This window comes from Elgaria multicarinata, chromosome 14 (assembly GCF_023053635.1).
Source record: "Elgaria multicarinata webbii isolate HBS135686 ecotype San Diego chromosome 14, rElgMul1.1.pri, whole genome shotgun sequence".
Lineage (NCBI taxonomy): Eukaryota > Metazoa > Chordata > Lepidosauria > Squamata > Anguidae > Elgaria > Elgaria multicarinata.
This window is the reverse complement of record NC_086184.1, coordinates 26110572-26127954: the sequence shown is the minus strand read 5'-3', so window position 1 is coordinate 26127954 and position 17383 is coordinate 26110572. Positions and strand designations below refer to the sequence as shown.

At 42.6% G+C, this 17383-nt stretch overlaps 1 protein-coding gene across 1 annotated transcript in view; it reads right to left on the bottom strand.

Annotated features, from left to right (window-relative positions):
* Nucleotides 1-13452, bottom strand: part of NFATC3 (nuclear factor of activated T cells 3) — a 62299-nt gene extending 48847 nt beyond the window's left edge. The window contains exons 1-2 of the mRNA XM_063141307.1: nt 13219-13452; nt 2185-3307 (exon numbers count right to left, since the gene is read on the bottom strand). Of these exons, the coding sequence (XP_062997377.1) occupies nt 2185-3307; nt 13219-13366 (1271 nt within the window). The 5' untranslated portion in view covers nt 13367-13452. The remainder of the gene's footprint in view (nt 1-2184; nt 3308-13218) is intronic.
* Between the last annotated feature and the right edge of the window lie 3931 nt (nt 13453-17383).

The window sequence follows — 17383 nt, the reverse complement described above, 5'->3', positions numbered from 1 at the left end:
AGACTAATACAAAAAGTCATTCAATTTCTCTACAACAACAATAACAATCAGTCTTCTTTCAGTACTCCACTTACACCTGTGACATTTAAAAGCTCCTGAAAGTTTTCTACTTTTGACACATTTAATGAAGTTAGTTTGATATCTTTAGCAGTTTGCTCTTCAAACATCTGACATTTATAGGGTTTTTCTTATTTTAGTCATTATCTAAATGTATCTTGCTGCCTTTACAGGTGGTGTTTTTTTTTTTACTTTACTCTTGAACGATGTTGGTATTCCAAGTACTCTATTCCTTTTTTAGCCAAAATATCTTACCCCTTTTAACATGTATTACTTTCTGGAACTCTGATTTTATACACACAGAAACAATATACACAACATTTCATAATTAGAAGAAAAGCTGTTGCTTTTCTGCAGGTATAATTTTAACTATTTCTGACAGAACTTTGCAATATGCAAATTTGTAATGTGCCCAGTACCTGGAAGTCAATGAAACAAGCATGCAATATTTGTAATGTGAAACACTGACAGTTAAATTCTAATAATACTCTACATGAAAATTTTGTACTTTCACCTTTTACCAAGTAGCAGAAGCCAACTGTATGAGTAAGGATTTGTGTGTGGCCCAAGTATGTTCCCACACAAGCTACAGTATGACAGCTACGTAACTCAGTAAGAATGGACCATATACAGTGGGCAGGATTAATGGGAGCAGACCTAACCTAAAGCAATGCTCAACACTTACTGGCTTCCCACACTTTTTACTACAAGTTTGAAAATATTAAGCAGCATATAAGGATTATCCATTAGCTTATGAAACTTAATTCACTATCACTCCAGTTAGAAGACTTTAGGTTACAAGGGGGTCAATTTTTTAAGAAGCTTTTATATACTATTTTGGGATGGGGGTGACTGACCCAACAAATCCTAGAGTGAGCTAGCAAACACATTTAATCTGATTTAAATTCAAACTGCTTCTTATCCTATCGCATACCTAATATGTAGAACCAGAGTAATCTAATGGGCATATAAAGTTTGCTTCAGTAAATGCAACTAATGGGGATCAAACAATTTCATATGTCGAGAAGGTATGCATTTTTTTAGACGTGATGTGTCTGGATTTTTTGTATTTATACTTGAGGAATAAATACAAAAAAGCAGTTTTAAAATTATGACTGCTTCAGCAAGTAAACTTATTTTGGTACAGATATGTTTTATTAACTATTGCAGATGACAGAATTTTGACCACACAATACAAAAGATCAATAAAAAAGGACATGGAACGCCTTCCTGCTGGACCAGGTTAATATTTAAAGTTTAAGAAAAATCAGTGATATTTACCAAGATGACAACAAAGTTGCGCAGCACCATGAAATCTTAATTAGATAGAAGTGGTTAGAGATCTACACCAGCAGATTAATTAAACCACAGCTGCTATACTTCAATACTGCACCTCTTATCTTCAGAATAATTATTTTAAAAAGTTAGAATACAAATTCAAATATGTGTAGAATCCATGCTTGTTGGATTGTCCCAAAGCTAGGTGCCTAAAAGCTTATTTTATGGAACTTTGTATTCAGATGAATTCCTAAGGCTGCCTGGACATCTTAAGTGTGTGTCAATGAAACTATGGACTGTTTCAACAATAACCACAGTTTAATGTTACATGAATGAGCCTTGAGCTCACGTGCTCCTCCCTCCTCTTGCAGCAAGGCCACAAGGAGGAGACTGGAAGCCTTCACTTCCATTTTAAAATAACAATTTTAGTGCTGCATCCAAATCCAAAATGCTAGTTAATCTTAACTATGGCTTAGACAGGAAACAAACCAACATTGTAAACCACATTATGAAGTTGGTTTGTTTCTTTATATCATGACAAACTGTGCTTAGTTAAAAGTGGAAGTGAAAGCCTCAGATTCCCTCATGGCCATGCTGAAGGAGAGAGCCAAACCAAAGTTTAGTGTTATGACTGAACTAGGCCTGTGTCTAGGCTAAACTGTCTTCATAACATTAAAGAACAAAGGATTAACTATAGACTACTTAGTAGTAATCAACAACAGTATCTAAAGTTTTAGGGTTTAGCAGGCACTAGATAAGTCATTTATAAAAAAATAGCTAAGTAATACAACTGTCTAAATATGTTATACGTTATATTGCATTATATTTCATTATCTTTAAACTACTTACCGAAAAATAGGAGTATGGCCAGGCTTTGGTTTGTTCCAGGTAAAGTGTGAAGGAACAGAAAGAAATTGGTCACCTGACAAGTCTTTTTTTAATGTATGCTGCGATCCAGAGCTATCATCTATTGCATTTTCAAGGGATGGTGATACACAACCCTGTTCTTCAGAACAAAGCTCTATTTTTCCTGTTATAATGGCAGTTTGATCCTCCGAGGTATTTCTTCTTTTAAGAGGGATGTCAGTCTCTGCACAACACTGAAAAGGTGAAAGGCCAGGAGTCGGACCATGGAAAGAAGAATTTAGCCATGTGTCTTCTGTTATACTTCCCCTAGGAGAGTGTCCTGGTGATGGAGTTGGAGAATGGTGAGGAGAAAGTGAACCAATGTAACAGATCTCAGCACTAGAATGTCGCCGTTTCCCACATGGTGATGTAGGCCTTGATGATGGTCTTGAGGTCGGCCTAGGGCTAAGCCAATTTTCATCTGTGATACTAGTCCTAGGAGAATGACAAGGAGATTGTCTAGGTGACAAGGCATGCCCAAATCCATATGATGGTTGCCAAGGTTCATCCACCAGACATCCCCTTGGAGAACCTCCAGGAGATGCCAAAGGTGACCCAAGGGTAAATCGAGCAGCAGCTTCATTCAGTTCTGAATCCACATCATCATAAATATGAGAGATTGACTCGCAAGAGGAGGCATCCGAGAACCAGCTCCGAGAGGAAATGCTGCTGGCAGGACTTGGACTAAGGGATGATTCCCTGTAAGATGGCTCAAGCGGAAGATACAAGTGATCCCTTGAAGGCCTTTCCATATATTCATTTTGAGGGCCATTTGTGTGCAATTCATTTTCACTGGCTTCAATTCCTTGATGACAGTTAGGAGAGATAGATGTAATTTGAATACTAGGACACTCAAAGGGCTTAGGACCACCTAAGGGACTGTATTTTGATTCTGGTATTTCACATGTTCCTTCATAGCCTTTATGACCCTGTAGTCTAGTAGGCGAAGACAAAGGAGAAGGGTGTGATTGAAATCCATGACAAGGGATACAAATAGGATGATTTACAGATGATGAATGATCTACGCTGAAGATACACACAGATGCACAATCATCAGGTTCAAGATCTAAAAAGGGAAAAAGCAAAAGTACAGTTAATATACCAAAGTAATCTATTTAAACGCTTAGCCTCTCATTATATTGGACATTTCTAGCATTTCCACCGATATGTTTAAAACATTTGTATTTTGATTTTCTATGAAATGTCCAGAGCTGCTAACAATGTTTCAAAACATTACAACAATAATATAAAGGAAGGGCAGTTAAAATTCAGATGACGAGGTTCTTAAAAAAAAACACTACAAAAATCATTCAAAAATTAAAAAATTGCCTACGGAGCAGATTTAATAGTAAAACAACAACCAGATCAGTACCACATTTGTTAGAAACTGCAAACTTCTACTTTTACTGAAAGAACATGTCATATCCCTGAAGGCAAGTAACACTTCGGATTTTAAACAAAAACCAAACAAACTATCTATTCCAGGCCACCTGGAGCCGATTTTGAAACACATTCAATACCAATAATGAAAGAGCAGTCTAGCTGTACTTCCAAAGTTTTCTTCTAAACCTTCCCATCTCATAGCGCAAATCACAGAACTGGCCAAGGCTTGCAACAGAACTAACTAACTTACTGAAGTTCATACTCAAGCTGGATGGCACCTTTCAACGATGGTATCTTGTTTCAAAGCATATCACCAATGAGGCAGAGAATCTCACATTTAAAGACTTCAGTAAAAAATAAGTAAATCATTAATTATTGCTAGTGTTTCAACCAAGAAACAGGTACTTGCAATCTCCTCCTCGCAGACGAGGAGAGGAAAAGCAAGATCTTGAGGCTCGAGTAGGTTCATTCACATGGCACTAAATCTGGTTTAAATCTGGGTCTATAACCATACAAGTTCAGTGAAACAGACATATGGGAGCAACAGATTTAGACTGTCCATGCTATCAAGATGTATTGCACCAGCAGAATTCATTACTTGCTGTCAACCAAACAACTCATTCAATATTGTGGCTTGGTTTGCACGATCACAAGCCACAGTGGTCTGCAGTGCATGCCAGGCACCTTTTGCCTAATTACCTGCCCAGGTGCAGCTTGTCATGCCATCCAAACCCAGGCAGCATGGCTTATTTGAGGGGGAAACAACAAATAAACCAGGGCCTGTTGTTTAAGCTGCGATGATGGTGCAAACCGGGTCACTGTGTCTGTAGTTTAGTTTGAAACCAAGATTTTCATCGAAGATACATTGCCAATCACAAAAGTGATTATTTTTCCTCCACCTTTTCATATCCCACCAACACTCCAGAGTTAAACTGGTCTGCACATGCACCTTTATTAGCACAAGGGATAACAAATAGATATTTAAGTTGTTGCTACAACAGCATATTAACATTGAAGACAGCCTCATACATTTTTAAGCAAGTTGATGTCTTCTCACTAGAGAACATGCTGTATGCAAGAGGAGCAAATCCATATCAGACCACTTCTCACATTGTACAATTATTACATAGAATGTATAGACCATAGGACAATGACCTTACATCTGGGGTCCTTCTGTCAACTATACCCGCTGTGCATATACATGTGGCTCCCTCCCCAGAATATTATACATGTACATTGATGGTGCTATATAAATAAATAATAATAATAATAACACCCACATGTACAATTGCCACTCCATGGTCTACACACAAGTTTCCTACAAAGAAGTGTCTTCTGTGTAGGAATTGGCCAACAAGTGACATGACCTTTAGTACAGTATTCTTTGCACTAATCCAATGTCAGACTAGTGCCAAGCCAAGCTTTCCACTGTTTGCATGTACACATCCCAAAGCACATTGTGCTTAGTGAGCTACACACCAGGAAGTGAGGTTAGGCTAATTCAGCTTCAGGGTCCAGATTGCTGGGAAAATAAGACAGCCTGATCTAGATCTTACAAAATATAGACTTTATATAAACACTAGCAGTAAAAACAGTTTAATCCTAACAAATATGCTAGCTTTTGTCCTAGGAAGTCATTATCGAAGGAATTCTTATTCAGCAAAAACTTTTGTAGCTATTGGACACTGCAACATCTCTTTAATAAGGGATTGTCTAATTCAGCTAATTGCTGGTGGCACAATACAGCTAATGCTTCTTTTAAACATAAGTTTTGACAGCTGTCAAACTCGAAGCATTTGGAAGCATTTGGAAGCAAAAAACTGGGTTCAGAGCAAACCTTTGAACCCTGCTAAGGGGTGATCTATACGCCGTTTTGTTACCTGTCGTCAAAGGCTGTCAAACCAGCCTCTATACAGTCTAGACTTGCCTCTTGCCTTCTGTGTTTGAGAGCCAAACATATGAGGGTCCAGGTAAGGCAAGCCTGTATGTTCTGGTGTTAGAAAATGTGAATATTTTTTTAAAAAAATTAAAGGGCATTTGTGCACATTCCACGGGGCTGGAAAAATGCAAAACAAAATTCCCAGTTCCGTTTTTGCACAAGAAACGAAAAATACATTTTTTAAAAAAGGACTTTGAATACGATCAGGATAGTGATCGGAGCAGGGACATCAGGACTGGCGGGACGACACTCCAAAGTGCTGTTAGGCTTTGCTTTGATCCACCAAGGCTCTTATGTTCTTGTTACACCTCAGTCACCTGTTGCCAGATCATTCACCTCTCTGCAATCATACAATGCTCCTCCTGACTTCCCCCTTCTGGCTTCCTGCCCTCTTCCATATCGAGCACAAACTTCAACTTAAAATTATCTTATGTGAACCACCCAGAGAGCTTCAGCTATGGGGCAGTTTACAAATGCAGTAGATAAATAACTAAATAATTCTCCATGGCTGACCCAGTCACCTCATTATCTTTCTGTCCTCCTACGCAATATATCCTTGTCCATAACCATCACACCCAACCTTTCGAAGGCCTCCTGATCTCCTAAAATTACAGCACTACTCTCCTATGCAGCCCCTGGCCTGGAACTTCCTCTGAGAATACATACATTGTGTCACTCCTTGTTCATCCTTCAAGTCCCTCTTCTGTGAAATTTCTAGCTTCACAAAAGACTAAGGAAATAAAACTGATACTCCCCCTTTACTCTCCTCTCTCCCTTTGTTGTCTATGTTGTAAGTTCTTTTCAGCAAGGAGCTGTCTTTTGCTTGTTATTGTATAAATTGCTGTGTACATGAATGACACTACAAAAAGAATAGGGGTCATTTATAATCTCTAACTACACACAAGAAAAGCTTCTTTTCCCTAATCAAACTAGGAAGGGGGGGGGGGGGAATCCTTTGCTCATCTAGCAAACTTCATTGTCATTTAAAAGCCACTGCACTCAACAGCTTGGGGGAAAGGTGGAGGCTGTAAGATATGCAATTTGTGGATTTGACTTTTAATGGTAGAAAGGCTTCTTCTAGTTTCTGCCTAAGCTGTAACAGATGTGATATTAACTTTGTTATTAGAACTGTCTCCTCAATATTTCACTGTATGGCTTATGGGGGCAAAAATGTGGGCATAAAATTTTAACGAAATAAAAACAGTATCTATCCCACAACGTATTTTCAGAGCATAGTCACAGCCTTTTTAAAAAAGAGATAAAAGAAGTGCAGCAGAAAAGAACATCCTCTAAAAATAAAGAAAATCCATATTACTCTCAGATAAATTGGATAAGCTCATCTAAGTCATAAACATTACAAGTGAGTTGAAAAAGGATTTTACAATTTGATATCCATTATCTATCCCATTCCTTCTCCTGTCAAGTAAGCTAATCTAAAATAAGTCTGAGCAGTGCAGTGAACGCTGTGGTCCATTCACACCATTCCTTCTACTCCACACTACGGTGAGTAAAACAAAGAGTCTTGTGGCACCTTAAAGATCAACAAATTAATTCTTGAATAAGCTTTCAAAAATGAATCTCTTTGGGATTTAAACAGTAAGCTGCCATCTTTTATCAAGTCTGATTATTTACACCATGTATAGCTGTCATAATTTGAAGCAAGTGAGACTCATAAATATGCTAAATACTATTCGGATAGCTATACATAATACTTTTCCCTTAAAAAGATACAAACCATTTCAAGAGCAATCACTACAGATTTGTTTTTTTCTCTTTGTATTTGGGGGGGGGGGGGGGGGGAAATCACCAAGTTGCTATTTCATGTCTTTAGAATTCCAAGAAGCTTTTACACCTTTACTTACACAAACTACAGTCAAATGGTTGCCTCAACTTGATGCTTCCTTCTTTGTGCTTTGTACAGCATTTTTGCCTAGTCTGATACTCCAATATTTTTGCATAAATGCAAAGGGTTTATACAACTACAACTACAACTACAACAACAACGGAAGATACAAGCAGCTGGTGAGAACTGACTAGGACTAATTCTGTGGTACTCATTTCAAGTGGGTCATCTACAGAATGAGATAAATAGTTTGTGTTGTGAAAAAGCTTGCACTGCCAGCTTACAGACTCAATAATACACTGCCACACTTTTCATCCCCTCTCTGCATTAAAATCACCACAGTCCTCAAGTAGCAGTCAAAAAACCATCTTGCACTTCCATAAATAATGGTCTGAATTCTGCAAAATATCTTACTACATAAACAGTTCAGGCTATTTTAGTGCCAGACCTGTTTTTATCAGCAGTTTCACATCAGCGGTACTGGCAGTAATGGGTCACTCTAAACACAATAGTTTTATAACTCTGAATTTTGTACTGCTAGACCACCACATAGCTACCTGATTTTAGCCAGTTATACACATTTCACTGCAAAAAAATATATTTAATAAGAACATTATGAGCTGGTTTGCACGTCATGGCAGAAAATCGTGGGTTATTTCACCCACAATTTGTGGAGATGCCTGCTGCTTTTGAGCCATTTCTTTTTCTGTAAAAAACTTGTGATCATCCAATTGGAGGTACTGAGCATAATGTGCAAACCCAGATTGGTGGCTTGTTCAGGGCTACACAACCCAGAAATTAACCATAGTTTGTTGTTGGATTAACCATTGGGTTGTTTAGCCCCTAAACAACCCATTGGTCTGGGTTTGCACACCACTCTCACAACCTCTGATTGGGCCGATCAGAGGTTGTTTACAGAAAATCAAAGCGGCCCAAATGCAACACACAGTGACATGTGAACTGATCCTATATTTAGCAAGCAGCAACACCTAAGGGTTAGTCAGTCCTGCAAGTACATACTGATGTGATCATAGGGGTCAGAAGACTGCAGATCAGAGGAGCTGGTTTTGTGGATTTACATCTCTACTATCAGCCAACCTCTGAGTTCATCTAGGTTTTCCATCCCCTCCATCTGGAGGGAAGAATTTATTTTATTTATTTATTTATTTATTATTTATATAGCACCATCAATGTACATGGTGCTGTACAGAGTAAAACAGTAAATCGCAAGACCCTGCCGCATAGGCTTACAATCTAATAGAATCTGGAACTTAGCATCAATGCCCAGGAACAACAAGAGACTGCTCCCCCAAACACGCACTAATATGATCTTAATTAAATTGCCCCTTTGTATGGATTTTAATTGTGAGCCACTTTGGGAACCAATCCGAGCTGAAAGGTGAAATATAAATCATCTATCTCAGCTCTGAAATTTCTCTATTCATAACTAATTATTTAAGAGCTTATACTCTATGGCAAACTAATTCAGCCCTCATTAATGACTTACTGATTCCAGCATTTCTGTGCCAATACAGACTCCTGCACAAGGCACAGCACATCTTTACATCATGGGAAGAATCCAACGCATGGGAAATAATTCCTACGCAAAGTAGACCCACTGAAATTAAGGGACTTTAGTCAGAACTAACTTAAGTTCCATTCATTTCAGTGGGCCTACTCAAAATAGGACTTATGTTGGATTTTACCCCATATTTGAACGAGTTCCTCTCCAATGCATAACATTCTATCCACAAATTCAGCAGATGTGCACTCTAGTTGGGAATACAAAGACTCACAATAATAGAAAGTAAAACTAAACAAAATGATTAGGTGAAACTGTATTAAAATAGTGCCTTTGAATAAAGAACACTAAAGTCAACACATTTTTACAGTTTAATCTAATACCTTTTTAAAGTATTCCCACCACCACCCAAATTGGTCTCCAGAAATAGTTCTACATTATTTGCCCATGATCTTCTACAACAGGGATCCTCAAAGAACCTAGATGGTGCCAATGAAGTTCTCCCCCGACAAACCACGTCCTCTATGGAAGCTATGTTGTGATGGTGATCACAGTTGTTTCTCTAGCTCCCAAATGTTCACATGGTTCCCAAAAATTTGGGAAACCCTGTTCTATATTGTTCTCACTGCTTCTGCCTTATTCCTAGCTTTCTTCAGGTTTTCTGGTGGTTTGGAGTACATTTTAAAGGCTTCTTGGTTAATCAAGTCAAAAATATAAGTATTGGAGACTAATAATGACTTTATTTCTTTACTTTAGGAAACAAAGACAATCAAATGTTTATGAGCTAACAGCACAACCTATACACGTGTCCTCAGAAGTAAACACTATTGGTTTCAATCAGGTTAACTCCCAAATAAGCAAGTATAGGATACAGACTAAAAGATGCACAAATAAAGATTAGTTATCTCATCATTTTTGAGGTATAATATATAAGCACCTTTTAAAATATTTAGTGTACACCAGAAAAAATGCAAATTTCATTTACCTAGAAAAAGCTATTTAAAAAGAAGCTTGTTTAGCAAGTAGAAAGCTCTGCTATTTACTATGAACGTTGTAGAATGATCATGTCGGTCATTGATATTACTGCAGAGATGTAAATAAGATTTTTATTTTTGCTATTAATCAAGAACCAAACACTTCTTCAGATTCTAATTATTTACATTTAATTATGCTGTTTTCTCTTATAGAGAATTTAAGTTATGGAGATCTAAATGCAAGTGTTTTATTGTATATTAATATTACCCAAAATATATAGACTGTGCTGGAAAAGAACTTGCTTTTATATTTTAAGCTTCTCTATTTTTAAAACTAACTGTTCTCATAAGTTTAGAGTCCTGTCAAAAAAAAACCAATCCATTATATTCAAGAACATAGGGATTATTCTCAAGGGACTGAATTTCTAAAGTGCAAGAAACACCCTAAAAACTGCTGAAAATCAGCCCAGCTGATTTTGGGAATATTTTCCCAATATTCATGTAAAGACATTTAGCATTTATCAGTTTCTGCAACTGAATCAAATATAAGGAATTCCTCTGGATTTTGAGCTGCTCTGCACAAATATGTAACATATATTTTTTTTTAAAAAAAGGAAGCTATACAAATATTCTACAGCAGTACACTTTATTAAAGGCAACATGTACCGCCGTCACCTCAACGAGCATAAAAAACTTGTCAGAAATTCCCTAAGTGACGCAAGGAAGTTGAAGTCTTCCGCTAAGCTCTTCCCTAGAAGTAACCTGCCTCAAAGGCCCATAATCTTAAGGGAGGTTCCCAACACAATACTGTCAGTCCCAGTTCTTTCACACAATTGCTACTGTTTGTTTTCTTTAGTAAGAGGCAGGTCTTGTTTGTAATTAACAAGCATGTGGTGCTACTGAAACCATGTTGTGGTTGTTTCTCTAAGCTCTTCAGGGTTCCACAGTTCTGGATATCCAACATCCCAGATTAGGGCTGGGAACAGATGCTACTATTGGATTCATTTGGCAGCCAATTTGAACACGTCTATCTCCTGCTGCTCTCTTCCCCACCCCCACCAAAGACTACCAAACAATTCTTTATTTCACAGCAAGACCGTTTGACAGATTACCACCCACAGATGGGCTGTTTCCTTGCTCGGCATTGCTGGCCGGTCTGTTTAGCTTTTGCGAAGGAATACTGTATTATATTTTGTTACTTGATTTTACATTGTGTTTTAATAGCTTATTTTGTGTTTACCAGTTCAAGCCCTAGAAAAGGAGCATAGAAGTATTTTAAAGAGACACCCTCCCCTTTCCAATATCTCCAGTCTTTTTTCATTATTTGTATAAAACTCCCATAGGCTGTACATACTGAACAACACGATGACCTACCTGTCTTTTATTTACCTGTTCTAAATAAACCAAATGCCTCCAGAAAACAAATCCCAAGTGACTTCCCAGAAATATCCCAAACTGATAGTCTGAATGCCAGCATGCTCCAGTTTTGAGGCTTTTCATAGTAAATATGAGAGTATGTGTTAACATTGATCCACAAAAGCACCACCTGTCCCGATAAAATCTCCGGTTCAAATCTCACTTGGTAGCCCTAGCTAAGCCATCTGAAATCCACTATATCAAGGAAGCATTACTGTGGGGTACCCTAATATCAACACAGTGTGTGTGTGTTTTTCCAAATGTGGAAGCCAACTCCAGATGTATCCTCCAACCAAAAAAAGGACCAGAGCTTTCAAACTATTCTAATCACCTTTCAGCCAGTCGCCCCAATGCTTTAAATAAGCTGGGAACTTCCAGACAACACTTGAGAGCTCACCGGTCAAGTAGAAGAGGATGTGTTTTGCATGCACGGAGTTGCTTAAATTCAAACCCTGACAGCTAAGAGGCTCTCGGGTGACAAGGCTGGGAAAAACCCTGGCCTGAGACCTTGAAGAGCCATTGCCAGTCAGAGGCAGCAGCAATGGCTAAATGAGCCAGTACTCCGGCTAAGAAAAAGGCAGCTTCATATGTCGGAGGAGAGAGACCAGTTTGTTCAGCCGAAGACATCTCCTACCAGCTACGCAGAACTTTCCAAACAGGATATACACACTCTCACTTACAAAGAGCAGAACCATCTCAAGACCTGCCATGCTTGTTTGGGCTCTTTGGAGCCCAAACAAAGCAAGAATTTCCCCCCTGTTCAGAACCAACAGTTTGATTCTATGTATATTCGAAACAAGCTTCACTTCCAGAGCTATTGTCCTAGACCGTTTATGGGGAAGAAAAAAGCATTTCACAGCGGAGCAGGAGACGGGAGGGCATCTAGTGTTCAGTACCAAGAGTATAAAGTTCAATGAGATTTGCTTCCAAACAAATGCATTTAAGATTGCAGCTGCCATGCAGCCTATCCTATACATGCTTACAGAGTTTGATGCAAAGGACTTCAGTGTGCATAGTACAGCATGCTGATCCTATGCACAACTTTTTTTAAAAAAAGGTAAACAACTAACTAAATCGACCTAGATCTAATTTTAGCTTGCAAGTTTCTGCAGGCAAGGACCCTGTGCTCTAAAGAGCCATTCACACCGAAGGCGTTAAATTCATAATAATACTCATTGGTGAAGCGTACATAACATTTACAGCGACCATATAGCCTACACTTGGCCTGAAGCAGACCCAACTGGATCCAGCGGCGGACTTACCCTCCTGCAAGTCTGTGTAGGATTGCCGCAAACCCCACAGCCTCCATTTTCCCTCTAAGCAAACGAACTTTCTCTGGTTAAGTGGGGCAAGCAACTGCCCAGAGAGCCTCTGCTATCGGGCAGTACAAAAATGCAATAAATAAATAAATAAATAAATAAGCAAGCCTGCTGCGGCCCCGATCCTACGCGTCTCCACCCTGGAGCAAGTCACAAGCGGGAGTCCGTCACAACTGAATCCTGCAACGCGTTTACACGGGAGCAAGTCCCTGAACCGAAAAGGGTTTAAGCTGGCCGGCCGGTGAAGCGTGCACCGGCTTTGCAGCCCGATGCTGTGTCAAGTCCTACACTGGGTTCAACCACATCCTTACCTCCCGAGTAAGCTTACTTATTGCTGTGTATGTTCACTTGGGAGGCAAAGGCTGGAGGAGGGAGCCGGGCTCCTTCCCGGGGTCGGCATGCGTGCGTGCGTGCGTGCCTGCCAGCCCGCGCCGGAGTCAAACCCCCCACCCCGAGTCCAAAGCAGCCGGGCCACTCGAGCGCCGCTTCTCCTTCCTCTCTCCCTGCTTGGGCCGAGAGAGGCGGGCGGGCGGGCGAGCGGACCAGAGCCGGCCCCGGCCTGGCTGTCGATCGGGGCGCACCTGCTGCTGCTGCTGCCGCAGGCCCAAGCGGCTGTGGCAGTGGCGTCGTCGTCGACGGCGGCCCCGGCCCGGGCTGCTGCCCGTCCTCCCCGAAGATGAGCCTGAAGTCGAACTCGTCGTTGGCGCCGCCGCAGTTTGCCGCAGTCATCGGGGGGCGGGTGAGGAGCCCAGACCCCGCCGCCGCGCCGGGCTCCGCTGGGCTGGGCTGAGGCGAGGAGAAGGGCGGGAGGAAGGGAAGGGAAGGGAAGGACGGGCCGGCGGACAGGCGAGCGGACTGCGCTGCCCTCCCTCAGGGACGCCTCATAGCGCGGCGGCGGCAGCGGCGAAGGGGGGCGGACGGGCGGGCGGCGGTGGCGAAAAGCGGCTTCGGCGACAACTCCTCCTCGCCCTCTCAGCTCCTCAGCGCCCGCCTGTCACTCACAAGTGCCGGAGGTGGGGGAGGGGCGGTGGGGAGCCAGAGGCTGGCGCTGAGCCGGGGCGGCGGCCACGCCCACCCCCGGGCCGTCCGCGCGCCCGGCTCCGCCCCCTCCTCGCCTCGCGCCGCCATCACGCTCCAGCCCTAGCACAGTGGGCTGGTAAAGAGGTAAGGAAAACACATACAGAGAGGGGGGGTTCGCTCGCCCCTCACGTCCGGTGCCCGATCGAAACCTCCTCGGCTATTGTGCGACTTCCAGTAGCAGAGGCCTGTGCAAGCAGATGCTGTAGGAACCTGGGGTGGAAACGTGCTGTTGAAGTCAGGCCCTGCTTGTGTGTCGGCAGCTGGTTGGCCACTGCGTGAACAGAAGGTTGGAGTAGAGCAGCGGTTCTCAACCTGTGGGTCGCGACCCCTTTGGGGGTTGAACGACCCTTTCACAGGGGTCGCCTAAGACCATCGGAAAACACATATTTCAATTTGTAACAATGAAAATACACCCTGCATATCAGATATTTACATTACGATTCATAACAGTAGCAAAATTACAGTTATGAAGTAGCAACGAAAATAATTTTATGGTTGGGGGTCACCACGACATGAGGAACTGTATTAAAGGGTCGCGGCATTAGGAAGGTTGAGAACCACTGGAGTAGAGGGACCCTTGGTCTGGTCCAGCAGGGCTCTTCTGCTGTTCCCTCCCTGATCCTCTTCCTATCTCCAACAGCTGGGCTGGCCCTATTAGGCAGAGTGAGGCGGCTGTCTCAGGTGGCAGATGCTAGGAGACAGCAGCAAGGTGTGGGAGGGGAGCGTTTGCACCACATGACCTGTCCTACACTCCCTAAGGTAGCCTGATGCCCTCAGGTGCAGGAGAGGATGCTGTTCCGTCACCACTGTGGAAGACAGATTTCACCGCTACTTGGCTTTTGTGCATGAAATGGGAGCGTGCGCCATTTTGTTCTTTGCCTCAGGCAGCAAAATGTCTTGGGCTGGCCCTGCCTCCCAGGCTACTAAGAACATAAAAACGCAAGAAGAGCCCTGGAAGAAGGTCCGTCTAGTCCAGTTTTCTGTTCACGCAGTGGCCGACCAGCTGTTGACAGGAAACCCAAAAAAGGACATGAGTGCAACAGCACCCTCCCACCCATGTTCCCCAGCAACTGGGGTACATAGGCATGCTGCCTCTGATACTGGAGGTAGCATCAGGACTAGTAACCATTGGCATAGGATCACTGGTTGTTTTACGGGGTGGCTGAGTTTTAAGGAACAATTGTTTAATTTGTGCCCCACCTTTCTACCAAAACATGACACTCAAGGCAGCTTACGCAATTCAAATGGCTTAAAACAATACATTAAAATACAATAAAGACATAATTACAGGGGGGGAAATAGAACTAAAAGCAGCACCCAACCCAACTGACCCCACTTACCGGCCAAAGGCCCTCTAGAACAAAGGGGTCTTTGCCTGCTGGTGGCAGGAGAGCAGGGAGGGAGCGAAACTAACCTCTCTTTGGTGGGTGTTCCACAGCCTGGGAACAACCACCAAAAAGGCCCTGTCTCACAGGCTACCAGCAAAGCACCTCTTAAGGCCTATCCTGCTCTTTCTCCAAAAAGCCCCCCAAGGCAGCTTACAAAGATATTTCTCAAGACAGTCTAAGTAAAATAATGTTTCATAATAAAAAGAACCCTAATAAATAAGAGTAAAATAATAATACTTCTACTGCTCCCGCCCCGCATTAGAGTTTTGAAGTAAATTGCAAACCTGAATTGTAGTTGTTAATCACAGAGACTGATCCCTTAGGTGGCAAATTAATCCACCCGCCGGGTCCGACTTGCTGCTTATTGGCGGGCGTGGCCCCGCCCCCTTTAACGTCACGGCCCTGTCACCACGTGCCCCCTACCTCCGCTGCTTTTGGCTTAGCCACACCCAAAGGCCTCTACGCCCACCCTCACTTTGGCTCCTCCCATCTCCCCGCACACACAAGCGACGCTTGTTTGTCCGATGACGTAAAAACGACTAGACTCTTTCGCCTCGTGACTAGGAACTAGCGGGAGGGGGGGGGCACGGCGCCTTTGGTCACGTGGTGCTGAGTCTTCGCTTTCTCTTCCCCCCCCCCCCAACTAGGCCTGCTGGGAATTGTAGTTTAGACCGAGACCTTTCTTTGCCTCTCTTGGGAATACAGGCGCGGTTGTACTTGATTACATCAGCTACTTCATGTCCTTTTAGTGAAGCAGTGCTTACATTCTGAGGTGCCTTAAGTCAAGCCAAGTCTCAGCCTTGCAGCAGGAGACGTGAATAGAGGCGAACATGCCTCTGAGAATATACAGAGTGCCTTTTCTGCTTTACCACACTAGCCTTAAGCATGTTACTGAGAAGCAAGTCCTAGTGAGTTCAGTGTTATTTACTGTTTAAACAAGCTCAGGATTTACTCGGAGACCTCTGGGTGATTTCCAGTAGATCAGGATTTTCTGGCTCCCAGTTATCAGAGGGTACTTCCAGATGTAGCTTTTATTGTGCAATTGCCCTGCTTGACTCCCATGCTAACATTTGTACCCTTCCCTTCATTTTATCACCACTTCTCCCATCATCTTTCTACTGAAAATCCTGCAAGAGGGGAAAGATGGAATCGCTGTGCAATGCCTTCTGGTGGGTAGGATGGCGCTGGAACTGCCCTAGCAATAGCAGCAACGAACTAACAAGCCCTCCACTGCTCCAAATGTGATTGCTGGGGGTGGGGAAATGTCTGGGAGAAACTAGGAGTGGCTTTTGTGCCAGTGAAAGGACTTATGTGCTGCTCCTGATCACAAATTCTTGTGCTCAGAGAGGTGCTCTCTTCCTTCATTCTTAACACGTGTCTGCCCACCTGAACCACTGTTTTTGCACCTGGCTCTGCCTGGTAGATCTCAGGGTTCTAATAAAAAACAAAAGCGATGCCACAAGCCTGAAGTCTGCCTATCCCTGGTTTAGGATTCCAGGTTGAGATCGCCTGTAAGCTGTCCCGGAGATCCAGCATTGTTCAAAAGGGTCACTACATCTCTACTCCTTTGAGGGGGAAACTTGACCATGACCAGTCAATCCCGCCATACACACCCAGTCATTTCTGCTCTCCTCTCCCCTCCTCTCGAGAAGCTCCAGAACGCTCTTTAGAAGATCAATATGGTGCGGCCATTTTTGGAATACTCCAAAGATTCTTGTGGCATCTTATCCAATTTATTGTGGCATAAGCTTTCATGGACGCTACCCACGTCATCAGATGCATCATGGGTCACTTTCTGGGAAAGTTTCTGCCAGAATAAATGTTAGTTTTTAAGATGGCCCAAGACTCTTTGCAGTTTTTGGTGCAACAGATCTGCACAGCTGCCCCTCTGGAAATGGCTGCTTGGAATACAGGGTACAGTTCAGGTCTCCACATCTCAAGCAGCATATTGGAGGGTGAGAAAGAAGGTGCAGAAAAAGGCGATCAAAATGACCAGGGGGCTGTAGCAACTCCCATCTGAGGGAAGCCTACAATAGTGTGGGGCTTCTTCGACAACCTAAGGGGGAAATGAAAGATTTATAAAATGCGTGGCATGGAGAAAATTGCAGTGCAGAAAATAGCAACTGAAATAATCAAGGGGCTGGAACATCTCCTCTAGGAGGGAAGGTTACAACAGCTGGAATGGTTTAGCTTGGAAAAAAGGTGGGTAAGGCGAGACATGATGAAGCTGATTGGTGGGAGTTTCCAGACAGATAAAGGAAAGTCTTTCACACAACAC